Below are 25,007 nucleotides of genomic sequence, written 5' to 3' on the forward strand. Positions count from 1 at the left end.
GTGTCCCGGTGAGTCGACCAGTTGTCACCAAGCAGTGCAATCATCGCCTCAGCGGCTCAGCTCTCTCAACCAAAGCAACCGTACAGCCTCTCAAGATTACATTCGGCCACAGGTAACCGTGCCCATCAATGCTCCAATCTTCCATATTGTCCGGGTTGAGACATTGGCGGGGACAAATACGGGAGTCGTCCTCGTCGGCAGACACACCTTCTCCATAGGCGGTGCATCTGCTTACCACGGTATCACTGCTGAATACCGACAGCGACTCGCCTGAAGAACTCGAGGTCACGCTGCGCGGACTAAATGGTGGCGTCTCTGAATCATAGCCGTCTACATGTATCGCTTGAGAATCAAGTAAAGACGGGACCCTCCGTCCATCTAGACTGGCCCAGTCACGAGAGTCCGCATCGCAGTCGTCTGATATTTCTTCATCAATGGGGTGGCAGGACGAGCCAGTGCTGACGTACATGGACGAGAATTCATCCTCAGCGACTCCCACTTCGACCTCCGCAGGGTTGTCCGAATCAACGCCAGCGCCTTCTTCAACAGGGCGAATGCAGCCACTCCTTGCACAGTCTTGCGGACACTGGTAGCTTTCTCCAACGAAACCAATCTTGTAGACATAAACATCGTCCAAGTCTAGATTGTACTTGTGTTTGGCTGACTTGTGGACATTGCACTTGCGCCAGGGGATTTTGCGACGAAGGGAATCCCGAGCCACCTTTATTTCTTTCTTCAAGTGGCTACCACAGTGGCGGAACAGCCTTTCAAATCTTCGCAGTGATGTCCTGGGCGCATAGAGCGATTTAGCCGCCTTGTCTCGTATATACCTCATGATGGGCAACCGGACGTGCGCAGCTCGATGAATTCTGTACAGCTGTGGGTCTGATGTTAACGCTCGTCGACAGTGAGGCAATATTGTGAAGATACCTCTTGTATGGAGCGAGCGTGAAGGAAGATATGCTGAAGTATGGTAAAGTCTTTTAGATGATACAACAAATTCGACGTAAAGGATGCGGGAGATAGAAAGCATGTCAAGTTAGAACGACGCAGAAGGGATTGAGGACAAGTGGAATCAAACATGGTAGTTTCCCTTCTCGTCAGACGTTGCTGGCTGGTAAATATCTTGGTGATGGAGCAGGGACCACCTGGAGACAGCGACTGATAGACTCATCCGCTTCGCAATGATTCCTTCCTCCGCCATGCCATTGTTAACGCAGCATGCGATGCAACTCAGTTGTCAAGTGGCAGCCGCAGTATTTCTTGCCAATAGCCAAGATTCGTGGTTGATCGGAGAATCGTGATCGCGATGTTTGCATCAAGTCTCATATCGCTTCTGAAAGCCGCTCTTGCTATAGCAGACACTGGGAAGAAAGTACAATCCCCAAACGGAAGCCCAGAGCACGACCTTTCCCAGTGGATTTGGTATATTTCTCCTGTTATGGTACCGAGGACGTCAATAGGCGGCCAATTCCTCAACGGCGAGTCCTGATTGTGAAGTCACAGCTTTGTAGTAATGGGCACAGAGCAACCAGCTTCCACAGATATAACATTGGTGATGTGTGAAAACTGTGCCAACATCCAATCCCATCGCATAGCCCTTGGTCCGGACGCAAAGCTCTTCAGGGAAGGCCGGACATTTCCATGCTTCGGCTCAAATATCTCTTTCTTCAAATTCGCCCAAAGGCGACGGCGTCAACTTTGCGCCTTTGCCGTCCCAGAAATCCTCGCGGCTCACCAGCATTACCAGTTCTTCGATTCCGCCCTGACGCAGCCGAGCTCGCGCTCGCAAGCCGCAAATTTTGATCATACCAGGCCGACGCCATAAGTTTGAGTTCGCGCTGGAGGATGATATTTTGATTTGTGAGTCGTTCTATCTCGGATTCCTCATCAAGCAGGTGGGAAGAGCTAGCCGCCACATCTTTTATGCTGGGAGGCATGGCATCTGGTTTAACTTCCTGGGACTCTTTGTCAATTTCAATCTTCTGCATGTCCTTGATCGTCTGGTCCTGCTTCTGCACATGGTCGAGTAGGAGCTTGTTCTTGGTCCTTTGTTGCTCGATCGCTAGAATCAATTTCTTTTGTGCGCGTAGAGATGATTCCCTTTCTGTAGCCGTTCCGGCTTGTGCCTGCGCCCGCATAGCAGACATAATCGCTTTCAGCTCATCCTCCGAGATGCTCTCCTTGTCTTCGAGGCCAGGAATACTCGCCTCTGTTTCTTTTGAGAGACCAAGATCTGTATCCTTGGCCGTTGGAGAGGTCGAACCTCCATTTAGTAATGCAGCGGCAAGACGGGCCTCTGACTCGGCCAATTCTGCTTCTTCTCGCTCAAAGTCTCTATTGACCGGGTCCGGAGTTCGTTCTTCTCTTGGTGCAGGGGCGATACCTTCTTCGTAGTCACGCAATCTGCTTTGCAAGTCTTCCAAGGCATGATTTTGGCGAGACACCTGTTCGACAGCGTCGTGATAACGTGCTTCGAGAGCGTGGTAATCAAATTCGAGCCTCTTCTTCATCTCATTCAACTCGTACCGTTCCTGCTCAATACTGGGCAAGAGACGACGGTATTCATCAATCTCTCGATGCAAGTCACTCGAGTTTGCTTGAGCAAAGTCAGACTGCTTGAGTTGGTTCTGCAACTCTGTCACTTTAGCCCTGAGGTTCGTGTTGTCTTTCTCCAGATCCTGGCTAGCTTCCAGTTTTTGTCGATATTTCTCTGCTGTGTTTGCCTTTCGGGCGAGACGATCTCGGTCAATCTTCATCTCGTCGTAGTCATCCTGCAGCTTTTGAGCCTTCTCGGCCTTGATTTTGAGGACTTCGTTGTTCTTCCGCAACTCCTCTACCTCGGATTCAGCCTCGAGGACACGGTTCTCTAATGTCGCAATCAGGGTGTCGTGTTTGGAGTCCAGTGGCCGGGTTGAAATGTCGGACTTCCCTGCAAGAATGGCAGCCAAGCGGTCGTTCGTCTCTTTCAGATCATCCTGAGCTTGGTCGAAACGCTCTTGTAGTTTCTCATACCGGGAGTACGACTCATCAAGCTGTTTCTGTAGTTCTCGCTTCTCGTAGGCTATTCGCTGGTTATCGGCGATGACTTTGCCCAGCCTCTCTTCCGATTCAAGAACAGTTTCCATCTCTGTAGAACGACGAGGAGAGCTGAGCGGCTCTTCGGGTGCTTGATCATTCAGGTCTTCTGCACCTGGGTCGTCGTCTTCCCCTCCATCTTCTCCTGCCTCTTGTACCGTTTGCATCAAAACCTCCTGGGTTGACTCTGCCAGCTCTTGCATCTGCTTCAAATAATCGATGCGGTCGGCGCAATTGATGGCTGCCACCACGAGGAGCTTCAGGAGGGCGATGGTGTCGGTGAGCGAGGAGGATTGGGCAATAGCCTTCAGGTCAGGCCGACCACCAGGCAAAGGCAGTCGTTGCCCACATTCTTCCACGAGGAAGATGGAGAGTGCATCGTAAATGTGTTTGAGGTTGGTCCACTTGTTGATCCATTGATCGGTCTCAGGGTCTTCTGGTAGTTTACCAGGAAAGCTGAAGCGGTCGATTTGCTCTGAAAAAGATTAGAAAACTTACGCGACCGTCAAAACAACTTGAACATACGAAGAGCCTTCCATATGATGTCGCCATTGGTGAAGTCGTCTACCGTGTAGACAGGGTCCGCAACAGCGAGACTGTTGATCCAGTCGATGAGCCCGGCGGCAATGGCTTCTTCGGTCGCCATGGCAGAGGAATATGTTTATGTTGATAGCATTTCATTATTGCTCTGCTATCGAGCTGCGACAAGCCTGGAAACAGTGAATGGCCCCATGGTTTCAGGTTGAGCGATAGTGAGGACGCGAAAAGCCTTTGGGGGCGCGTGCTTCCGCCAAAGGCTGTGGAGGCACCAAAGGCACGAGGGAATCAACAATATGACGTCGACTATTGAAGTGTCTATCCCAACATGTTCACTCCATCAGTGTTAAACATTCTTCAGTGGTTACAGATCCGGCAAGACCGACATAAAAAGCATTTAAGAAGAGACGGCAGGTCAATTCTGTTCAATTATGTATCGATAACATCTCTAAATGAGTGAGGGAGGCCATGTTCTATCCCGTGCGCCGATGCAGTGTCACCCAAGCAAGAAACCTATGCCTGCGGTAGTCGTGCCCATGATATTCACAGTTTCGTTTCCTCCATTTCATAATACTATATCCATTCGTGATCGAAGACACTGTCGTATGCACGTCAATCCCCCGGAAATTCCTCCTTCCTTAGGCTTCCTATTGAGCGGCACTTGTCGAGCCGTCAATGCTGACCACATAGTCGTCCTCAATATATGGCGAATATGCTTGGGCCATTTCGCTGATTTTGTTGAGAGTGACTTCTGAAACTTTGGCAGCGAATCCTTTGATCAAGGCTATCACAAAGTTAGCGTTGATCCCAGCGTAGATAGGGGCGGTGAAATGGAGGAGGGCTCACAATATTCATGAGTTATGATACCACCATCTTTTTCAATCTCAGCGATTGCCTTGTCTATGACTGAAGACGGAGTGTCGTCTGGGAATGATACCACAACGGGTTTCTGTGGAGGAGGCAGGGCGAAGACCGCAACGAAGAAGGCAAACAGGAAGATGAGCGGTAGGCGCATTTTGATGCTTCGAGAGTGTTCGCGCAAGAGTCGAAAGTCGGGGAAGCCGGAGCAGGTATCTTTCACAATTGGATCAGAGAGTTGATGAGACACAGCAATGAGTAGACGGGATTTTTGCAAGTGAGAGATTCGAATGGCAGGGGAGACTGTATTAGACGACTGCGGATTTGACGCAATTGTTCTCTTGTGACTGCGCTCGGATGGTCCCTTTCCCTGCCAGATCCGGAGCCAGCCCGCCACACCCGACAGTTTGACGCAGGCGGCAATTCGGCTTCCACTTCCCATTTGCTGGTATCTGCTTCCAAACTTCTTCCTCTTGGTTCTCTCTTCTTGCTCGTCTCACCACTTCGTCCCTTTGGTTCCATCATCGTCGCGCCTGTCCTATAACTCGTCCTCTCCACCTTGATAATGTGGTCGATCCAGTATTGAGACAGTGCATCTGCAGTTTCGGAGTGTCCGGTCGATGGTCAACGAGCGACACCCACCAACCTTCACCTTCTCCGCGGCTCATTCATTTCTCAACTCGAGTCTCGATTGCCTACCCATACTGGTCTTGTGCCTATACTTCATCTGCTTTGTCACAGCAAATTATGAGTGGAAGGCCCTGAAGGTTTATCTGGAGTGAATCGCCGTCGAATCTGGGTGCTGGAGAATTGGACTGAAGCCGCAAGGAGGGATCAAAATAAACATACCGGGTGTCACTTTGAATGGTTGTAGATAGCCAAAAGATACCACGACACGTTTTCCTTTTGTTGTCTACCTTGCTCAGGCGCGCCCGTGTCTGACGACTCCAGTCGCTGCTTGACATCAAAGAGTCATTGCTTGCCTCGCCGCATGCCCATTTGACTCCTCCAAAGCTCGAGTCCGTCCTGGGTCCCGATTTGGACTTCGTCTACCTTTCAATCTTTCTTACTCTCCATTTGCGATTCCCATCTCCTTCTATCGTCATGTCCGGACTACCGTCAGATGAGGTCGCAGAAGACTATAAGAACTCTTTGGAGGATCTTGTGTCCAACGACAGATACCAGATCTCAAACTTGACACTGATTGCAAAAGAAAATACCGAACACGCCGAAGCCATCTCAAGGGTGCTGCAAAACCATATCAACAGGGTACGTCAGATGCATCTTCAAACACTTCTTGCATTCTGCCCCTGCGCAATCCGCTCTCTATAGCCCGTTCCCAATGGAGTGACTAATGCTCTCATAGGCACCTCCAGCCCGCAAATTACCAGCTCTGTATGTCTTGGACTCTATCGCCAAAAATGTCGGCTCTCCTTACACGGTCTATTTCGGCCGGAACCTTCACCAGATCTTCATGCTGGCATATTCCCAAGTCGATGCTGCAGTCCGACGGAAGCTGGAAGAAATGTTAAAGACGTGGCGAGAACCGGTCCCAGGCGCCCTGTCCACTACTCCCGTATTCCCCATCGCGAGCACCCAGACCATCGTCGACAGTTTGAACAAGTTTCGGGGCCAGTTGCCTCCTACTCATCGCCAGCAGGCCACTCCACTCCAAGGCCAGCCTGCCAGAGTGCCGTCTGCTCAGCCATACCGTCACACACCAACTCCTCCACAAACCTTGTCTCAATTTGCTCAAAACATCCCTTCACACATTCGAAGTCCGCAACCACAACCTGCTCTACCCCAGCAACCATATTCCCAGGGGCCATCAGTGACTTATGGCCAGCAATACCCACCTCAGCCGACTCCGACTCCCTACTATCAGCCCCCTCCGCCCTCTCATACACCCCAGTACCTACCTCCGACTCCTCAGCCGGCTCCCGTCACTGCAAGCGCAGTTGATTTGCGGAAACTGCATGCTGACATTGACGACCTGACTACCGACGCTAAGATCGAGTGTGCCACCCATCCTATGGATGCCGGGGCCCAACGGAAACTAGCTAGTCTGCAGACGTTGAAAGAGATCCTCGACAGTGGCAATGCTTCTGAAAGTGATTTGGTTGACATTCAAAACACGATCCTGCAAAAGATGACGGAGAAATTGACGACGAGTCGCCAAACCCCGACGCAGGCGCCGCTGTCCAACATCCCCCTGCATGCACCTTATGCCCCTCCACAGCCACTGATTCAACCAATGCAAATCACTGCTCCAGGCCCAAGCCCTGTGCCACCGCCTACTGCGTTATTCAATAGCACGAATCTTGCAGAGCTTCTTCGAACCACTCTAAATCAACAGCAAGCGACACAGCCCACCAGCTACTATGCACCACCTCAAACGGGCATGAGTACTCCTCAGTATACCGCGACAGCCGCTCCTGCACCGACGGAAAACCCACTCATAGCTCAGCTCCGGGCGTCCGGGCTCCTATCTGCAGCCCCCACGCCTCCTCCTGGGGTCACACCACCCCTGGCATCTTTCTCTACATTCGCGCCAGACACATCTGCGGAAGTCAAATTCACGTCAGCTTCAATCAGAATACCAAGACCCCAAATGATAACCATCTTTCTCACGGCGCGGCCCAATCAGTGCAGTACTTGTGGGAGGAGATTTACGTCAGATGACGCCGGCAAGGAGAAGAAGGCCAGACATCTCGACTGGCACTTTAAGACCAAAGCCAGAATGCTGGAGGCAGAAAAGCGGGGTCAGAACCGCAGTTGGTATGTGGATGAGCGAGAATGGATCGCGAGCAAAGAGTATGATGACGATGCTGGACCAGTGGATTCCAACGGCCATCCAATAAATGGAGCCGGGGTTTCTGATAAGAAGAAGCCGCAAGACTTTGTGCGCGTACCAGCGGATCCGGTAATGCGGTCCCTGCCTTGCCCGATAGATCAGGAGCCATTCAAAAGTGAATGGAGCGAGGAAGTACAGGATTTTATTTGGAAAGACACAGTACAAGTCGGAGGGCGATATTACCATTCATCTTGCCTAGGGGACTATTCTAACTCAATACTTGGTAAACGAAAAGCAGAGGAAGATAATATGCCAGTGGCCGCGGAGAAGAAACTGCTTATCACTTAGGTGTGATTGTATTCGTCCACAGGAGGCAAACCTGATGGGCAACGCATGCATCCACGAGTTGGAGGAAATGTTGGGTGGTTATTTCCAGATAAACGCATTTGCATCGCGCAAGAGCATGTAGTAGACTGTGGCTATATGAATGAAAGATGGCAAAGTATGGTATTCCCTTGGCGCTAGCCTCGTTGGTTTGCTCACGCGGTGCACATACCCCATAATTGGCAAGGCTGTCGGAGATAAGGACGACCTATACTCTCATATCCGAGCTCGCCGACTGCGTGATCGAATCCAGGGCCTTTTCTCTTCTCCACTCCCCAAAGGAGACGGGGACCCACTCATCTTTCCCGACTCAGTCTTATCGAGCCCCGAACTTTTTTTTCCCAAAGCACATGTTTTCTTCTGCCGCGCCCAAAAATTTAGACCTCACTGCTCTCCGTTTCATCCATTGACACGGGAGTTGATATAGACGAGCTCCTCTCACGACATTTCCTGGTCTTTGGAACGCTTCCTTTCGCCCACGCCCGTCCGCGATCCTCGTGCGCCGCGACTCCTCCGAATACTCTCCCCCCAACCATGTCACCTCCAGCTATGGCGCCAGCTCTGGCCGCGGGTGGTAAAAGCTACAAGACTGAATCAGGGACTGCTCGGTTACTGGGATCAGGTGAAAAACATACATCGTCGGCTGGTGCGAGCTGGAGCTGATGCATTGGCGATACAGGCTCTGCTGGAGTTGCCGAGCTCTTGGTCTTTCATCCCGTTGATACCGTTGCGAAAAGACTGATGAATAACCCAACAAGAGTACGCACTGATGCATATTTGGGCCTCGATCATCGAAGTGCGCCGGCTGACATAAGCGCAGGTTTCTTCGCTGTCCGCGCTCAACTCGGTCGTCTTCAGACAAGCCGCCACAGCCCCCGTCCTCACCAAGTTTACTTCTCTTTTCCCTGGTCTGGGTTATGCAGCAGGTTATAAAATCTCACAGAGAATATACAAATACGGTGGCCAGCCCTTTGTACGCGACTACCTGACCCAACATCACGGTCAAGATTTCGACAAGGCCTTTGGCAAAGGGACCGGCAAGGCAATGCTCAACGCGACAGCAGGCTCTCTCATCGGCATAGGAGAAGCGGTACTCCTATTGCCCCTTGACTTGCTCAAAATTAAAATGCAACTCAGACAGCCAGGCGGCCCTTCTCAAGGGTTTTTCAGCATCGTCAAAGAGGAGGGTTTTTTTGGGTTGTATAGGGGAATAGGCTGGACAATGTAAGAGCAGACCCAAATTGACTGTCCAGACTTGAGAACTAACATGTCCAAGCGCACGAAATGCCCCAGGCTCCTTTGCACTGTTCGGAGGATCATCGTTTACCAAAGAATACCTCTTCAAGCTCGAAGACTACAATGCGGCCACATGGGGTCAGAACTTCGTTGCCTCCGTGGCCGGCGCAGCATCCAGCCTCACCGTCAGTGCTCCTCTGGACGTAGTGAAGACCAGGATCCAGGGTGCTGCGTTCGGGAATTCCGGTTTTCAAATCGTGGCGGGCATGGTCAAGAATGAGGGTATTACGAGCTTCTTCAAGGGTCTCGTTCCTAAGATGTTGATGACCGGTCCCAAACTCGTGTTCTCCTTCTGGCTGTAAGTATTATATTTCAATTAACTTTTCATGACTGCTAACACCTTTCTAGAGCGCAGACCCTCATCCCAGCCTTTGGCAAAATTGTCTAAAACTTTCGGCTCTCCGACTCCCATAGGCTCTAAATCCTCTGTACCTTAACCAGCACGACACCCACAGTCGAATCTCAGCAGGATTGGACCGAGTCGCCATCCACGCTGTCGGACGTCGAGCCGAATCAATCTACTTGTTTTTTTGCAAAGTATTATCAACTCAACTCACTTTCATGGTGCCTGAATTCCCTACACCAACGACAACCACGAGACCACCAGTCGGATCTCAGCAGGATTGGACCGAGTCGCCATCCATGCTGCCGGACGTCGAGCCGAATCAATTTTACTTTTTTAGTCAACTTCCTACATAATTCAAGCGTCCTATACGAAAAGCAAAGTCACGCAGTCGCAATGTTACCGCCCGGGCTATGGTACGCGTTGTCCCAGATTTCACAATTTTTCCGAAATCTCACAATTTTTCCGGGACGCACCTACCTTCTGCAAAGGACATGCACGAGAGGCGATTCTGACAAACGGCTTGACACTCGGTGATAGCGCTCTGCCGCCATTTCCCCTTGACTCGCAGAGACGAATCTCTGCTTCTATGAAAAGGTCATCTATGGCCGAATTCACCAAGACAATGATTCAGAGTTCTTTAGCGTTCGATGCGGCAATCTCCACCGTCCCATATGACGATTACTGTATTCACCAGGACAATCTTGACGAGGCTCGTGCTCTGCTATTGCGACATATGCGAGATGTCTCCGTCTCTTCAAGGCCATCCAGGAACAACTCACTAGAGTCGCGGATCAGGGTTGCTACACACCTGGGACCATTGGTAAATGCATGTATGTGTCTCTCCCATATCGTCCATATATCCCATACCAAATCAGGACTATATGTACATGCACGCATTCGTGTCATATATGTATGTATATACGTGTTTGTGTATGTCAATCCCTCATCGTAACATATGAATGATCCCAACCACGACTCAACCCCCACGAGGACCGTCGCCAGCTCACTATGCATTCTTCAAAAACTCCGCCACCACCTCCATGTACCGGTCTGGAATCTCGAGGTTGCTGCAATGACTCGCATCCGGCAGCGTGAACCACTTCACCTTGGGGATCTGGAAAAACGGATACACGCAGCTGTCCCGGGCTTCGTCCCACTGGCCGTTGAGCAAGAGGGTCGGGACGGAGATCTTGTGCACCTCGTCGACCACGGACCAGTTCCTTTAGCGAGCGTTAGCTAAGCTGCATGTTGAATACATACCACGTAGATATGCAGATATGATGTGGCTCGAGCATATATCGCCGAGATGTGCAAGAATGCTGCATGCTGCGTGCTGGGCAAGCAAAATGCTTGTGAGGATTCGGAAATAGGAGACTCACTTCAGGTTTCCAATCACGGTGACTAGGTTGGTTGTTAGTATTGACACGAGCCACTCGATTATGGGCATGATTGGAAATGGAATCAAAACGTCCACAGGCGAAGAAAAGACTTACATTCACTCGGCCCGTTCATGGTGTAGTAGACAGTCTGCAAGGTTCCATGTCAGTCTCACACGCTCCTCGGTTCTGTAAGCGGAAGTCTCCTTCAACTCACATCGTCTACCTCCACGTTGGCCAGGGTATCGAGAAGATCCTGTGGGAACGGAAACACCCTGCAGACGTGCCGCTTGTAGAATTCCTCGACAGCCGCCTTGTACTCTGGGTCGTCGTACGTCTGATTCGCCTCGTGTTCCGTCAAAGCTTTGTCCACGTCTTCGGGCAGTTCGCTCCGCCACTTGTTGCACGCCTCGACCCACAGCTTCATGGACGCAGGTGAGTTGGAAATGATGAGCCGCTTGAGGCCAGGGCTTCCCCGGATGGCAAACATAGAGCCGCTGGGGGTTGTTAGTAGCATTCTTTGGTCGAGTGTAGGATGCCCCGGCCATCAAGGATTTGAAGCCATGCAGCGGCGGCAGCCTTGGTACTTACAGCATCCCACCCTTTGAGACAGAGGTTAGCTTCTCGACGTCGATGCAGTGTTATGTGTGGTGCAAGCATAGGGCAGTCTTGTAAGAAGAAGAGCAACGCAGTCGCAGACGCACCCAGCTTTGCCCGAGCAAGTCAAACTCTGCAATCCCCAGATGCTCCAGCAGGTTGTCCAATTCAGCGATGAAGAGCTCGGGCTTCCAGAAGTCCGTGTCGAGTCTCTTTTCCCGCAGATGTGTCGAGTGGCCACAGCCTAGCTGGTCATACTGCTCCTCCGGTCATTAACACTAGCATCATCCCCAAATGGATCCTAGGGGTAGACTTACAAATACCACGGGAATGCCATAGTCATCTGAAAGGCGGCGGAGATTCTGCAGATAATTGTGGCCCATGCCAGGACCTCCATGGAGAGTGACCAGCGGGCGCCCAGTCGAGGAAGATTTGAGGTCCCCGTATACTTGATACCATGTCTCGCAGGGTTTTGGCAAGCTGGGGTGTGAGAAGGGGATGTTGCCCTCTGAGGTAGCCATTACCCAAGTAGCCTTGCCGATGGTTGTACCTTTCAAACACTGTCACAAGGAGCTGTAGCAGGATATATATATATATATGCCAATGCCACAAAAGAGAAGCATATGTCTTAAGTGCGGACGCCGAGAAACAAAACTCACACACCAAGTCGAGATGAATTCTCCTCTATCAAATACTATCCCACATCCCAACGATGCCAGGCAACGACGTGTGTGACATAAGTCTAGGCAGAAGTTCAGCTCAAAAGCTATGTATGGGTGCGAGTCAGAGGTCCCCAGCAGCCACATGCAAAACTCCAGGTCTGGAACTGGGGCACCGGTTTTAGGAGCCCTTGTGTCGTTGGACGAATTCCTGCTACTCACCTTCCTGTTCGGGCAGCTTGCATCACCCAAAGACCCAGCAACCACCAAGGTCTGAGTGGCGTTGACTCGTCGAACCGGAGCTGGAGGGCTCGGGGATGGGCGACCTTGTCCGCCAACCAGAGGCCTCCACTCACGCCAGGACGGGTAAACCAGCTACGAGGGAAAAGGAAGGTCGATTGGGGACCGCCGCACTGGGGAAACGTCTGCCTCCAGCTTATCATTCCTCCTCCATCAGCATCAGCGGTAGGGGGTGGTAGAAACAATAGGCAAGTGTGGGAATTGTCCGGGTTTTTGTTGGAGTGTAAGAGTGTGAGACAGACTTCAGACTTAATCGAAACACTGTTTTTGTCATTCTTGGGGTTTAGATACTTGCCGACCACGCGTCCATGACGTCCAGCTCACCCAGCTCGCCCTACTCGTCCACTTGACCGTGAATACAAAACATGTTCCTGAATTGAACCCGCAATTCCTCGCTGGCTACTGTTTCCTGGTGTCTGCCGCTCTCCCATAGACAGGATGCCCTCTCCATCAGATGAAGAACATGGTGTTCGAAACCCGGGGATGTATTGTGACCATGGACTGACTGACACCTGTTTGCCTCCCCGCTCCTCCAGAAGAGTTGCTGCCCGCCGCTGAGGCCCCAAAAACCTCATGCAGATACCTCCTAGCCCGATCACATACTAAATCCGCGTAGTATGCTGGAGGACATAGGCTGACGGACCGCGTGCAGCGCCCAAAGAGGTAGCACATATTGTGGGTCAAGTCTTCTAGAACATCAGCAGCGTTCGCGAAGTGGGTTCCTTCCGATGACGTTGCCTGACGTTGGTGATGATGTCGACGAAAGACCTCGTCGTATACCACAAAATAGTGGATGGGCCGAGCTGTTCCTTGGAGCGTAGCATGAGCCTGTAAGAAAAAGTCCCAGACTCGAGATTCAGTCACACCCCGGTCTACCACAGTACCGGGCTTCTGATTAGTAGACCTATCGGCATCCTCGCTCCGAGTCGGATAAAACCTGGTGTGATGTCGTTTACTGACAATGGTGATATTGAGGCGCGGGAGGGTATCTTGCGTGTAGACCTCTCTGCAGGCGGCTTGAAGCTGTGGCAGTTCCTCATCAAGAACCACTGGATACTGTCCTTCAGAGACCCCATCTCGGTAGACGATAATGTTGTGTGGTAGGCCATTGTGTTGTTGTTTCCACAACCCGAGGTGTTTTTTCAATAGATCCTTCAAGTCTGTTACCATCTCTTTCCGCCCTTCCTGGAGTGCGACACTAGCTCGCCATTGACCTAGCACTTGATCAATCGAACTGACTATGCCGACAACGCTGGGCGCCTCTTCTGACGAGTCCGTAGATGGATGTGTAACGTCAAGACCAACGAACATGGTTCTACCTTCTGCAACCATTCCAAGCTTCGTCGGGTCTAGCGATTGATTGAATCCACCTAGTTTCAAGTTCACTTTCAGCGCGATGTTGGCAAAGGTGTGTGGGTTTCTTTTGGCAAAGTTGGACGCTAATACACAGACATTGTTGATTCCCTCGCGTACGTCGCAGTTGATCTTCACTCTGTTGTAGATGTCGGAGTGATTAGAACCGAGAATAACCAAGAGAAATGGCTTCTGGGCTGAGGATGAGAAGAATTTAGAGGCGACCTTGTGAATGGCGGCGTCTACCGTCTCATTGACAGTGTTGTTCTCGATAGTGATCTCTTCGCCTGGGCAGCAATTTGTGCAAGTAATGCCTACCTTACGTAGTGCCTGTGTAAACTCCGTTAGGCTAGTCTCAAGGTCGAGTCGGCTCCTCAAAGGGCCGTCATAGCCATCGGTCTTGATGAAAAGCCAAGTCCATTTCTGGAGATTTGCGGTGGCGACGAATTTGAAATTCTGCATGTTCCAGCTTCCGAGCTTAGTTGCCACATGCTTCTTTCCCTGATAGTAGACGCTGGGGCTTTCGAGTATGCGACCTGGTGCGGCGATGAGCCGTGGCGTAAGGCTGACATTGAAGGCACTATGGGTGGCATTGACAGGCTGTCCAATATTGAGTAAGCCGACGCCCTTGTCAATGATAGACTGCGCGTTGAGGACGGGTTTTCGAACAGCGAAGCGCGTCATGTTTTGTGTCTGCTGCGTCGACAATGTGCCCCTAAACGCGTTTCCTGGTAGAACCTGGCACATCTGGGCGGGTAAATACACTGGATTCTGCTCGTTGCCGACATTGAGGATCGGTAACGTAGGATCGTTGATGATAATATTGTAGGTCTGTCGGAAAAAGTCGAAGACGGTAACGTATTTTCCCTCCCTATCGAGCCAGAACTGGATCTGCTGCGCTCCAGCGCCAAATTCGAGGACACGAGGCGGATGGGGAAGCGATTTGCCGTCCTTCTTAGTAGCAAGGCCACAAATGACTCTCGGAAGCGGGATGGGTTGACCGTTCTTCCTCGGAGAGGTATGAGTAGTGTGCACGGTGAGTCCTGTGAGAAACCTATGAAGTTCCTGCTTCTTGGGGTCGCGTGAAGCTCGGAAATCTTGGATGAGATTGACAAGCGGGCCGTGATTGTAGAACGGAGAACATTTGACTTGAACATTGACGAGAATGCGTCCTGTCGCAGGTCTGACGCTCACGAAGAAACCGCGGATCACCGTGAGCCCGGCACCAAGGGAGGATCTGTCGGCTTCCAGAGGCCGTCTAGGATAGTGTTTGTTACTTCCGATAGATGCGACCCGTGAAGAGCTCCTCGGATTGTGCCCCATGATAATGTTCAGCGCTTGAATAGTGCGGTCTTTGGAAGTACAGACTTCATTGGGGGTGGTCGAGATGAGATATGTCAACAGCTCTGACGCAGTATTGGCGCCATCAGGGACCAGGCGAATGCGATATCGTCTGGCCGTGGCAACAGGAGTGTCTTCACCCTCCCTCCTATAGACGACATCGTACGATTGCTGATTGAGCTGCGTGTTGCTGATGATCAGAGAGGTGAAATCCGTCACGATGCCCGATCGGTTTTGGGCGAAATGTTCTTCAATGAGCAGGGTGACCAAGCGCTGCTTGTCTTTCTTTCTGATCTGTCTGCCAGGAGTCCCCTGTACTGCGAAATCGAGAGCATAGCGATAGAACGTGGCGTTGCCCCAATCGAGATGCATGTAATTCGCGTAGAGCAGGATTCTGTATCCTTGTGTTCCAAAGCCAGGGCGGACAGGGAGCCGGGGAGCAGAAGCGGATGGCTTGAGGACGGTTTTCTCGATCTCGTTCTCAAGATCTCTATTCTTGACATCGAGAATGGCGACATCACCGGGGCCATGACTGTAAAGTGATGAGAAGATCAGCTCCAAACATCTGGAAGAGGCTCCACGTTCTGGTAGGGGGTTCTTACGAGAAGATAGCTGGGGGACCGGCGACGCTTCTTGGAGGGCCACCACCGTGAGAACTGCCACCACGACCACCGCCCTGGCCTCCACCTCTGGGGTGGGAGGGAAGAGTGATTTGACCACCACGGCCACTCGTCGACATGTTGTGAAACTAGCCGAGACTGAGAGGAAAGGGAAGAACCGCAGACACTGAGACGGTACCGACCAGCTGCCAGCCACTGATAGTTGCGATATCCTGAGTGAGCAGTACAAAAGAAGGGGTGAGATAGCAGGTTGCGAAGACGAGGAGTGGAAGATGGGAAAAGATGGGAAAAATGAATGAGGAACAGGAGGGATACTTATAGGCTTGGATAAGAGTCTGGCAGCCTTGTTGCCTGGCGATATTCACGTTTGACCACATGCAAGCAAACATGTGCTATTGTGCTCCTATTGTCAGACTGAAGTTGATTGAAGGCAGCTTGAATAGACATCTCTGGTCATGGCGATACAAGGTACGGTTTATGAAAGCATGTAATTGGGGGGGTTATTGAATCCTTATTCTCTCATGGAAGGCTCTCTACGCGGTTAAAAGAGCTTTTGATGATACCTACAGGTGAAGGGGAGAGAATGACAAGCAAGAAACAGAAGAGATGTTGTGAGAAGACGATATTGAAAGTTGCAAATTACAGGGAATGAGTTGAATTGAGAGACGACTATTTGGCGATGGAGCGCACTATGTCTGTAGCGCCCAAGGAGCAGTTGCGGGCCTCTCTAGAGTTTGGACTCTGGTGTGCATTGGGGATGGGGGCGTGGGGCACAGGGACTCCAGGTAGGCAGTGATAGGGTATATCTCCCCACTCGATGCTAGTACGGGTACCTATCGAGCTATATAGATACCCCTTTAGAATACCTAAAGTACGCACGTCCTCGTACTCGGTACATGTACCTGATAGTTCCATGTTCCCCTCTTCATCAATGACGTCCTTGTCCTTGTCCAGTTCTCAGCCTCGTCCCAGACATGCTTTGGATTGGACTTGCATGTGCGCTGATACAACCCCTCCTCGTGTGACACAAACATCCAGGGTCGCGAAAGGACATTGGCTGCGCTGTTGTTGCCTTGAGCATGAGTGCATTTGATTCCCCCTTTCACCTCCTCCAGTTTCCTTGCTGTTCATGGTTTCTTCTCTTCCTACAATAGACCCGGCGCAGCCCCTGTCGAGAAAATTACCTTGAAGAAGCGCATCTACGCCCACGTCGCCCATCTCCCGTCATGGATCCTCTGGCCAAATACCTCAGCCTCATCTCAGTAGTGGTGAGTGGAGGCCCATCCAGCTCTGTTTTCTCCAAGGCTGCCCTAACATGTCATATGTGAAAGCTATGCATTGCCGCCGTCATTCTCTCTGCGTAAGTAGAGACACAGCATCGCCTAGCGTCGACAGGCGTTAGATTCAATCGTCTAATATCGATCTCTACAGAATTTCCTGGGCCAGAATCGTCCACCTCAGCCTTCCATGCCCCCTGACACTCCCTGTGCTGAGCACACTCACGACTCTTGTCGGACCCGTCATCATGGCCTTCGCTGTGAGGACGAGGAAGAGAACACTGACGCTCGTTGCGCCCTATCTTCGCTACTTCCTCCCCTTTCTCCCCTTTGCTCTCTTCATCCTCTCCCTCATCTACGCAGTCCCCTCCGATCTTCTGTCCTGCAGCATCGAAAGCCAATGGGTCAGCCTGTTTCGGGCCAAGAATGAGGATGCCGTGCGTGGGATAGAGAACGCCCTCCGGTGTTGCGGATTCAATTCGTTGCATGATCGGGCGTGGCCGTTTCCTAGTCACGACGTCGACGTTACCGCCTGCGAGAGGACTCTAGGATATACGCGGCGATGTGTGGACCCATGGCGGAATCAAGAGCAGGTTGCTGCGGGACTACTCGCCCTGGCCAGTCTGTTCAACTGGATCCTTCTGGTAACGTGTGAAGTCCCGCCGTATGATATATGGCTACTAACCCCTTCGGACGTACCAGCATCTCGTGGATGCGGCAGCGCAGCCGAGTCCATCTAGGCGATTTCCTACCGCTTCTGATGTCCGCCCTGAGCAGACTAGACTGCTCCGTGAAGCTGAGGAGGACCAAGAACAGAGTGGAACAGGGAACAACCATGCTTCTTACTCCGACCATAGCCGCACAAATTGAAGGGGGAAAGATACAACGAGCACTTGTACTGAACTTGCAGGTAACACAGGTAACACAGTTGGTCAGAACATGAGTGAAACGGGCTCGCAAGTCTACCAATAGGAGAGCAAAATGCACGTCAGTGAAGTATCCATGTTTGTCGGTCCGGGGCTGACATGCCACGCCCCTTCGAAACACCAACATCTGAATCAGGAAGCAATCTACGACCCAGGCCCCGATCGATGTGGTGTTGTAATATACTTAATCTCGCATCATCCATCTCTCTTGGGCTCACCGCTCTCTTTGATCACCAGTCCCTCCTCGCTCCTCGCGCATTACTTCCCGTCTTTCGTTTAGAGTGGCGCGATACCGGTTGCTGGACTACTCATACTCGTACTCATACTTGTACTTTTATGCTCTGTGGAAACAATGTTACGAGGATTGGCTTTCATGCGCTAGCTCAGGGAAAAGAGAGAGAGAGAGAGAGTCTGGCTTTTGTGCCTGCTGTACGAGGTAATCGTGGAGCCGACTATCAAAAGATCCGTGCATACGAGTAGTTGGACATTGGATCGCAGACGTGGCCCCAACAGACATGTACCTCGTCATAGATATCAGGGGGTTTCGCTTGGTCTTAGGTCGATTTCCAAGGTATATGAGGCCAAGTAGAGCACCGTTCATAACTGATAGGCTGTCTGTCTGCTGTTTTGCTTCCTCCTTGTCCATCGCATTGCTTTCTATTCCTATCGCCTCCTCTTGTGTCCTCCAAAGCCTTCGTTTCGTCTAACCCGCCATCATCAACATGTCTGCAACCACTGGCGCTTGCCTCTGCGGCCAAATCAAGTATGAGTTCACAGGCGACATTGCGCTGAAAGCATTCTGCAACTGCAAAGACTGTCAGCGCTGGGGAGGCGCAACCGGTCTTCCCAACGTTGTCATTGACCGGAAAAGCTTCAATGTTACAGCCGGTAAGGCATTGGCATCATTGCCGTTGAGAACATCTTCCCTTCCCTCCGAACCCTACCGCCAACTTCAGACCTGCTAACGTGTGCGAAATAGGAACTCCTAAGGCCTTTGATGTTGTTGGTGACAGCGGCAAGATAAATCGGCACTATTTCTGTGGAACGTGCGGATCGAGTCTGTATTGCGAGCTGGAAGCCATGCCTGAGAACACGGTTATTAAGGTAAGTGCTGACTTTCTCGGTGCATGGCGAGAGACGTTTGAGAGTGCTGGAGACGATTTGCTGATTCCCCTCATTCAGGCCGGAAGCCTAGATCAACCAGATGTCAAGGAGATGCAGGCCGAGCTCTATGTCAAAGATCGTGTGAGCTATATGAAGCCAATTGAGGGCGCTCAGCAGGTCCCTGCATTCCTTTGAGCGAAGAACCGGCAAGATTTGGATTGATCAGGAGTGGTGGGTGTCGATAAAGCCCAAAGGAACCATCATATCCCATATGACGAGGCACAGACATCCCAAATCCCACATGTTGACTCGTCCGCATCGCCTAGCCACAGAGAACAGGGGTTTCCGGACATGACAAAGGTGTGATACTCGTGAAGGCCACTCTTGAGCTAAAATAAAGCTTCTCGAAGGAACGAGTCGCTATCTCATCGTCCTGTTTGCCTGTGCGCTCGTGGTCTCTGTCGTTCTACCGACCGTAATGAGTGCGCATAAGTAAGCCCAGTGTGAAGGAGTGTGAAGGTCGTGACTAAGGGATTCACCGGCCCGATTCGTGGCGATCCAGCAATTAATCTCTGCAAATGACCATCGCCATCCACTTCCATCCCTCTCTTGCCGTGTGACTGTTTTCGACTTGCTAGAAATATGCCGATTGTGTCCATCACTCAGGCCGCAGAATCACTTCCCCAGTAAACTTTGTTCATCTTGACGCCCTTCTGCCACAGTGCCGGGAAACTCGAGTCCTGTTCGGGGTATTTCTCGCGCTGCTCGCGCTGGATGCGAAGAGCAGCTGCCGAAAAGCCGACACAAAGCGCGAAGATGGGATCGACGAATCTGGAGTAGAGTGAACATCAGCGTCCGTGTCGCGTCTCTATGTATGTGAAGCGGTAAGGAAAGACAGGAGTGGATGGGCACATACTTTGAGAACAGCCACGGTTGAGCGACCGATGCCATGGTTTACGAGACCGAGGCGTCAAAGATCCTAAGTCAAAAAAAAGGCGACTCGTTCAGAATCCTGGGGAATAGAGAGGTTGAGTATTATTTCGCAGATGCTCAAAGTAGGAGGACCTGGGCTCGCTGGCTCGCTGGCCAGGGAAGCTAAGCTGTTCATCCTCCGATTGGCCAGCCTCGTAGCCTTGTCACCCCTCTTCCTGACTTGCTATGCCAACTACAACTAGAGGCGTCCGAGTATTGCTATCACTCTATCAAGTGCAACCCAGTACATTCGGAGTCTACGACAAAAGTGGGTGAGCGATAGGTACCAACACAACACTCCCTGTCGCCACATATAGAGGTGCCATCCTCTCAATGTACTGGAGTCTCGACACTCGCACTATCGAGTTGCCCTTACCAGGTATTTCTCGAACCACTCATACCGCCTCCGCTCGATATCTCTCAATGTGCTTCCTTTGATATATATGTGTCCTTCGCCGTCGTAGACCTTGATATCTACCGCTGTGCCTGCCTCCTTGATGATCTTTGCCAGGTTGTATGCTTGATTTGGCGGCACGATGGCATCGTCTGCTCCACTGATTATCAGCAGCGGGCTTTTAATATCTGACGCATGAGTCAGAGGGCTCCTGTCTTTCAGAATGGCTTCTTGCTCCGCTGGTGTAGCATCAGGAGGATAGCATAACGGCGAGAGATATTGAGATTCGAATTTATGAGTCTCCTCGACAAGGAGCTTCATATCCGATATGCCGCTCTCAGCGACACCGCAAGCCCACACCGAGGGGTATTTGGCCAGAGCTTGCATAGTTGCATAGCCACCTGCAGAGTGGCCGGTGATACCCACTCTTGATTTGTCGATAAGCCCTTGTTGAGCCAGATAGTCAACTGCCGAAGCAGCATCGGCGATGTCGCTGACTCCCCACAGTGCAGCAAGTAGGCGGCGGTACGGCCGGCCATAGCCAGTGCTTCCCACGCTGTGGGCATAGAATTAGTGCACACGAAGATAACATCGGGGTGACCAGAAATTCCAACTCTCATTTCATTTGACAAAAGTAACATAACTTACTAGTTAAGCTGTACGAGAGCGTAGCCCCTAGTCGTGAGTGCTTGGTCGCGAAGGGAGAAGCCTGGGCCTGCTTGGTATGTTGGGCCCCCTATTAGACACCCATTAGCTCAGACTTATTGTGACACAGCGACGAAATAACAACACTAGAGTGGAGAATCCGCTCGAGTTAGATACAAACGTACCATGAAGAGCGACAATGAGAGGCGGAAGCGTGCCAGCCGGCGCCTCGAATTGTGGATTTTTGGGCGGATAAAATAGCCCATAGGCGTCACCTCCACCAGGACCGTGGACTCGTGGAAATGTAATCGGCTGCGGAGTTGAGACATACTCTTCTGGAAGAGGCGTCTGGGTGGACTGTTTCAATATTGTCCCAAGCCCTTGTTCATTGATATCAATCACCGTAGCCAGCATGGGGAGTGAGGCAGTGGCGCCTATGATTGCAAACGATGTGTCTGATACTGGCTTAACGGCATCATTCGATATCTCGACGATAGGACAGCTGAGATCACGCCATTCGAGTGTTCGAGTATCTACGAGAATGGTTGTGCAGCGGCCTTGATAATTGAACACGGCCACCATAGTGGACGGATCCAGGAGGCAGTAGGAAGCTGTAAGTTCCTGTTAGCCCATAACCCAGTATATGACTGCCAGTGATGAATTTGCTGTGAGATGCTCAACCCGGAAAAATGAAAGGAAGGACACTCACAGCCTCCTAAAAACCAGTCTGGAAAGCCGAACTCGGCATCCTCCAGCCCTGACAGTACGAGTTGTTGTATTTCACCATTGGCAAAAGAATATATTTGCCAGAAATCAGTCTGGTCCGAGACAAAGTAAAGAACTCCATCATCACGCCATCGTGGTTGGGTAATGCTGGCCTTGGTCTGCTGGCCAGCAATGCACCTGGGGTTCTTTGCCGTGCCGTGGTCCCAATCAGCAAGCCATAGCTCTGTATTGTCCCATGGCATATTGGGATGATTCCACTGTATCCAACAAATCTTTGTCCCATCAGGACTGAAGCTTGGAAAGGTATAGAAGTCGGAACCAATGGCTAGAGGCCGGACTTGATTTGTGGATGAGTCAATAACCACAAGAGAGGTCTGGATGTCTGAAATCTTGGACGTATTGTGGTCCTCTTTGATCGCCACCGTGTATTGAGAATGGTGAGGATGAATGGCGAAGTCGGCGTAGTATACCTTGGGGTCCGCCGTCACGATTGGGATTGTTTCGCCTCCTTCAGGGTCAAGGCCAAAAACACCCTTGGTCTCCCAATCCGTGAAGATAATGTGTCCCGTAGACTCATTGAAGGCAAAGGAGGCCCCACCATACTCATGGACCTGGGACAGGCAGTTGTATTGTTTGGGAAGAACATCTCTGCTCTGTCCATTGTAGTGCTCGACGATGACGCCTCTTCCCCCCTCATCTGGACGTATCTCAAGCAGGTATATTTTGCCATTGTCGCGCTGTAGACAACTTAGTATCATCCCTTTCGGCGACGATCCTTGGACCTACGTTGACGCATAGCCGATTCAATACCACCGAACCTGGGGCTGCAAAGCTCTCAGGCTCGATGGGACTCTTAAACGTCCCATACTGTGCAACTTGGCGAGAAGTCATGGTTATTTGTGACAGGAGAGAAAAGTCATTGCAGCTGCTGTCGAAAGAAATAGCCCCGTCACTTTATCAGCTTATTAAAGCTGCACGGATCATTTTGTTACAAGCATGCGTGGCATCTTGTCAATGTCACCTCCCGGAAAACAGCCTGCGCTGCAAAGTCGTGACCTTCCCGAAAGGGGAAGGGAATAGCGCCCATTCGCGGAATTATTTTTTGGCTGTGACGCGCAAGTTTGGCAGTCAAGTTCTCCAGCACCAGCCAGTGTTTGACAGTATCTGCAAGGTGATGATATCCATGCTCCACGCAAGATGTGAGGCAACAGATCGTCAAGAGTTCCTACACCAGCTCGTCTCCATTCCTGCCTGCCCCTCGTCGGTACACATCGTCCCTGTTCAGGCTCTATGCACACAACACCATATTTGCCTACGCGATTCGACTCAAGACCATGGCAGCCATCCCGGGTGCTGCACGCTTCTATGAACCTACGTAGACTGCAATGTCCGATCTCGTCGAAGTCCTCCCTGATTTTGACCTCAAACCGTACTCACACCTTCTACATTCCCTCGAGAAAAATGACATCACTGTCGCCGACTTGATCACCCTCGATCCCAAAGAGATTGCTAGAAAATGCCCTCTTCCTGCAGCCGATGTCCAGAGGTTGGTGCACGATGTAATAGAGGCCCTGCGACGCGACACGCTGCGAGGATTAAGAAAGCAGCACAAGAATAGAGCTGTGGATGCCGAGGACAGAGCAGACGATGGAATACAGTTCACAGAGACAAAAAGCGACATACCATTCAAAGTAAGGACCTTGGATCCGATTATAGATCAGGCATTGAATGGGGGCTTGTACCTAGGCCATATCGTAGAGGTGGTTGGAGAGAGTGCTGTCGGAAAGACTCAGTTCGTCCTAGGCCTATTGCTCTCTGTTCAACTACCTCCGCCAAAGGGCCTCGGGAAAGGGTCAATCTATATTTCGACCGAAGGGCCTCTCCATACCAAGCGGCTCAGTCAAATACTTCTCAATCATCCTGAGTACGACAGCTTGGACCCTGGTCAAGGGCCTTCACTTGATCGCGTACATACCATTGCAACGAACGATCTCGAAGCGCAGGAGCATATCATCCGGTATCAACTCCCCATCGCAGTCCAGCGATTTAACATTGGACTGATCGTCCTAGATTCAGTGGCGGCAAACTTCCGAGCCGAGCACGATACTCGGACGGCGGCGCAACTCGCCGATCGAGCCTTTGAGCTGGCCAAACTGGGAAACCTCCTGAGGAAGATCGCTATCGAGAATAACATAGCGGTCGTGGTCACAAATCAAGTCTCGGATCGCTTTGAAGATTCCAAAAATCTCCTTCAGCCATCATCTCCGCTTACCACGTCTTCTCCTACCGTTCCATCATCACATACACAAGCGGTGGTGGAGAGGCAGAGAGAGGTACAGAGTCTTGATCATCAACAGCGCTTCTTCACTGGATGGGGAGACGAGACAGGGAAGACCAAACAAGAACAATTGAAAACTCCGGCGCTTGGTCTGGCGTGGGCCAATCAAATATCTGCTCGCATTGTCCTTAAGATGGAGAGTCAACGGCAGGAATATGCAGGAGGCAATATCTGGAAAGACAAGAAGAAAACCAGGAACTTCTCAGTGGTCTTTGCTCCGTGGGCGGGCCCAACCCATTCTCTGATTCGATATGAAATTACAACCCAGGGTATTGTTTCGATCCCAGACACCGAAAGGCCCGAAAAGGCACTTGCAACCGTAGATGAGGAACACCAGGACTTGCTGGACGAGGCGTTCTGGGCCACAGAAGACGACGAAGAGTTTCCTTGATGGTCTGGAGTAGGCTGCGCAGCGGTATTTGACCTGGTTGGATAGATTTCTGGTCCGCAAATATGCACTTGGGTTGAAAGAACATTGTCTAGAGCCCGCGCATCAGAGATTAAACACTGCCTATGTTTTGTCTGGCTAAGGAATGGGGCGAGTCACATCAGCAGTCTGATAAGATGGCGGAGAGGCCACTCCAAAGGCGAAAGATACAGAGGCGATGGCGTCAAGATCGGGGTCGTTCGATACTCGGTGTCTGTAGAAGCAGGAAAAGGCAAATGTCAATATATCCACTAATTACTCCTAATCCGGTATGTACAGCCGACGCGTCTTTTTATTGGCTCCGGCCTTTCTCCAAGTTTGAGCTTGAATTCATCCCGCTTTTGTTGCTTCCAACAGCACGACAATTGCACAACAAGTAGGCTTCGTCTGTGACTCTCGTATCGTACAAACCTTCGCTCTTGGCTTACTTCGTGGGCATCCTTATCGTCCCGGATACATGGCCACCCGCCCACCTGTGGCGGAGAACATGATGAACGGCAAGTAACTCAGACGATCCCAAGATCGACCCGGTTGTTCCTCGAAGGACAAGTCCGAATATCAGCATCATCCTGCTTGCTTTTATTGATGCCCTTCCCCCACCCCCTCTAGTTATCAAGGGGGGTTCTTAAAGTCCTTCTTGTCTTTTTCTAGTTTCCTGT

At 51.3% G+C, this 25,007-nt stretch overlaps 12 protein-coding genes across 12 annotated transcripts; 5 read left to right on the top strand and 7 right to left on the bottom strand.

Annotated features, from left to right (window-relative positions):
- Positions 1 to 40: 40 nt before the first annotated feature.
- Z517_05818 (uncharacterized protein) lies at positions 41 to 835 on the bottom strand (the record flags this gene model as incomplete). The annotated part of the gene is made up of 1 exon (XM_013427560.1): positions 41 to 835. The coding sequence occupies one exon, from the start codon at positions 833 to 835 to the stop codon at positions 41 to 43; it is 795 nt and encodes a 264-aa protein (XP_013283014.1).
- Positions 836 to 1,670: 835 nt separating this feature from the next.
- On the bottom strand, positions 1,671 to 3,724 carry Z517_05819 (uncharacterized protein; the record flags this gene model as incomplete). The annotated part of the gene is made up of 2 exons (XM_013427561.1): positions 1,671 to 3,553; positions 3,604 to 3,724. 2 exons carry the CDS (start codon positions 3,722 to 3,724, stop codon positions 1,671 to 1,673), a joined length of 2,004 nt encoding a protein of 667 aa, XP_013283015.1.
- Positions 3,725 to 4,262: 538 nt separating this feature from the next.
- On the bottom strand, positions 4,263 to 4,630 carry Z517_05820 (uncharacterized protein; the record flags this gene model as incomplete). Its single annotated transcript, XM_013427562.1, has 2 exons — positions 4,263 to 4,399; positions 4,462 to 4,630. The coding sequence occupies 2 exons, from the start codon at positions 4,628 to 4,630 to the stop codon at positions 4,263 to 4,265; spliced, it is 306 nt and encodes a 101-aa protein (XP_013283016.1).
- Positions 4,631 to 5,577: 947 nt separating this feature from the next.
- Positions 5,578 to 7,615, top strand: Z517_05821 (uncharacterized protein; the record flags this gene model as incomplete). The annotated part of the gene is made up of 2 exons (XM_013427563.1): positions 5,578 to 5,742; positions 5,840 to 7,615. 2 exons carry the CDS (start codon positions 5,578 to 5,580, stop codon positions 7,613 to 7,615), a joined length of 1,941 nt encoding a protein of 646 aa, XP_013283017.1.
- Positions 7,616 to 8,185: 570 nt separating this feature from the next.
- Positions 8,186 to 9,249, top strand: Z517_05822 (uncharacterized protein; the record flags this gene model as incomplete). The annotated part of the gene is made up of 4 exons (XM_013427564.1): positions 8,186 to 8,273; positions 8,331 to 8,410; positions 8,472 to 8,875; positions 8,928 to 9,249. 4 exons carry the CDS (start codon positions 8,186 to 8,188, stop codon positions 9,247 to 9,249), a joined length of 894 nt encoding a protein of 297 aa, XP_013283018.1.
- Positions 9,250 to 10,299: 1,050 nt separating this feature from the next.
- Positions 10,300 to 11,787, bottom strand: Z517_05823 (uncharacterized protein; the record flags this gene model as incomplete). The annotated part of the gene is made up of 7 exons (XM_013427565.1): positions 10,300 to 10,513; positions 10,673 to 10,694; positions 10,787 to 10,820; positions 10,887 to 11,166; positions 11,261 to 11,271; positions 11,374 to 11,523; positions 11,584 to 11,787. The coding sequence occupies 7 exons, from the start codon at positions 11,785 to 11,787 to the stop codon at positions 10,300 to 10,302; spliced, it is 915 nt and encodes a 304-aa protein (XP_013283019.1).
- Positions 11,788 to 12,675: 888 nt separating this feature from the next.
- Positions 12,676 to 15,658, bottom strand: Z517_05824 (uncharacterized protein; the record flags this gene model as incomplete). The annotated part of the gene is made up of 2 exons (XM_013427566.1): positions 12,676 to 15,451; positions 15,522 to 15,658. The coding sequence occupies 2 exons, from the start codon at positions 15,656 to 15,658 to the stop codon at positions 12,676 to 12,678; spliced, it is 2,913 nt and encodes a 970-aa protein (XP_013283020.1).
- Positions 15,659 to 16,765: 1,107 nt separating this feature from the next.
- Positions 16,766 to 17,686, top strand: Z517_05825 (uncharacterized protein; the record flags this gene model as incomplete). Its single annotated transcript, XM_013427567.1, has 4 exons — positions 16,766 to 16,807; positions 16,871 to 16,899; positions 16,971 to 17,460; positions 17,519 to 17,686. 4 exons carry the CDS (start codon positions 16,766 to 16,768, stop codon positions 17,684 to 17,686), a joined length of 729 nt encoding a protein of 242 aa, XP_013283021.1.
- Positions 17,687 to 18,464: 778 nt separating this feature from the next.
- Positions 18,465 to 19,041, top strand: Z517_05826 (uncharacterized protein; the record flags this gene model as incomplete). Its single annotated transcript, XM_013427568.1, has 3 exons — positions 18,465 to 18,630; positions 18,722 to 18,846; positions 18,925 to 19,041. The coding sequence occupies 3 exons, from the start codon at positions 18,465 to 18,467 to the stop codon at positions 19,039 to 19,041; spliced, it is 408 nt and encodes a 135-aa protein (XP_013283022.1).
- Positions 19,042 to 19,508: 467 nt separating this feature from the next.
- On the bottom strand, positions 19,509 to 19,797 carry Z517_05827 (uncharacterized protein; the record flags this gene model as incomplete). The annotated part of the gene is made up of 2 exons (XM_013427569.1): positions 19,509 to 19,677; positions 19,763 to 19,797. The coding sequence occupies 2 exons, from the start codon at positions 19,795 to 19,797 to the stop codon at positions 19,509 to 19,511; spliced, it is 204 nt and encodes a 67-aa protein (XP_013283023.1).
- A 379-nt stretch (positions 19,798 to 20,176) lies between these two features.
- Positions 20,177 to 22,474, bottom strand: Z517_05828 (uncharacterized protein; the record flags this gene model as incomplete). Its single annotated transcript, XM_013427570.1, has 5 exons — positions 20,177 to 20,768; positions 20,861 to 20,948; positions 21,043 to 21,468; positions 21,567 to 22,320; positions 22,370 to 22,474. 5 exons carry the CDS (start codon positions 22,472 to 22,474, stop codon positions 20,177 to 20,179), a joined length of 1,965 nt encoding a protein of 654 aa, XP_013283024.1.
- Positions 22,475 to 22,968: 494 nt separating this feature from the next.
- On the top strand, positions 22,969 to 24,312 carry Z517_05829 (uncharacterized protein; the record flags this gene model as incomplete). Its single annotated transcript, XM_013427571.1, has 1 exon — positions 22,969 to 24,312. The coding sequence occupies one exon, from the start codon at positions 22,969 to 22,971 to the stop codon at positions 24,310 to 24,312; it is 1,344 nt and encodes a 447-aa protein (XP_013283025.1).
- Positions 24,313 to 25,007: the final 695 nt, after the last annotated feature.

This window comes from Fonsecaea pedrosoi (assembly GCF_000835455.1).
Source record: "Fonsecaea pedrosoi CBS 271.37 unplaced genomic scaffold supercont1.4, whole genome shotgun sequence".
Lineage (NCBI taxonomy): Eukaryota > Fungi > Ascomycota > Eurotiomycetes > Chaetothyriales > Herpotrichiellaceae > Fonsecaea > Fonsecaea pedrosoi.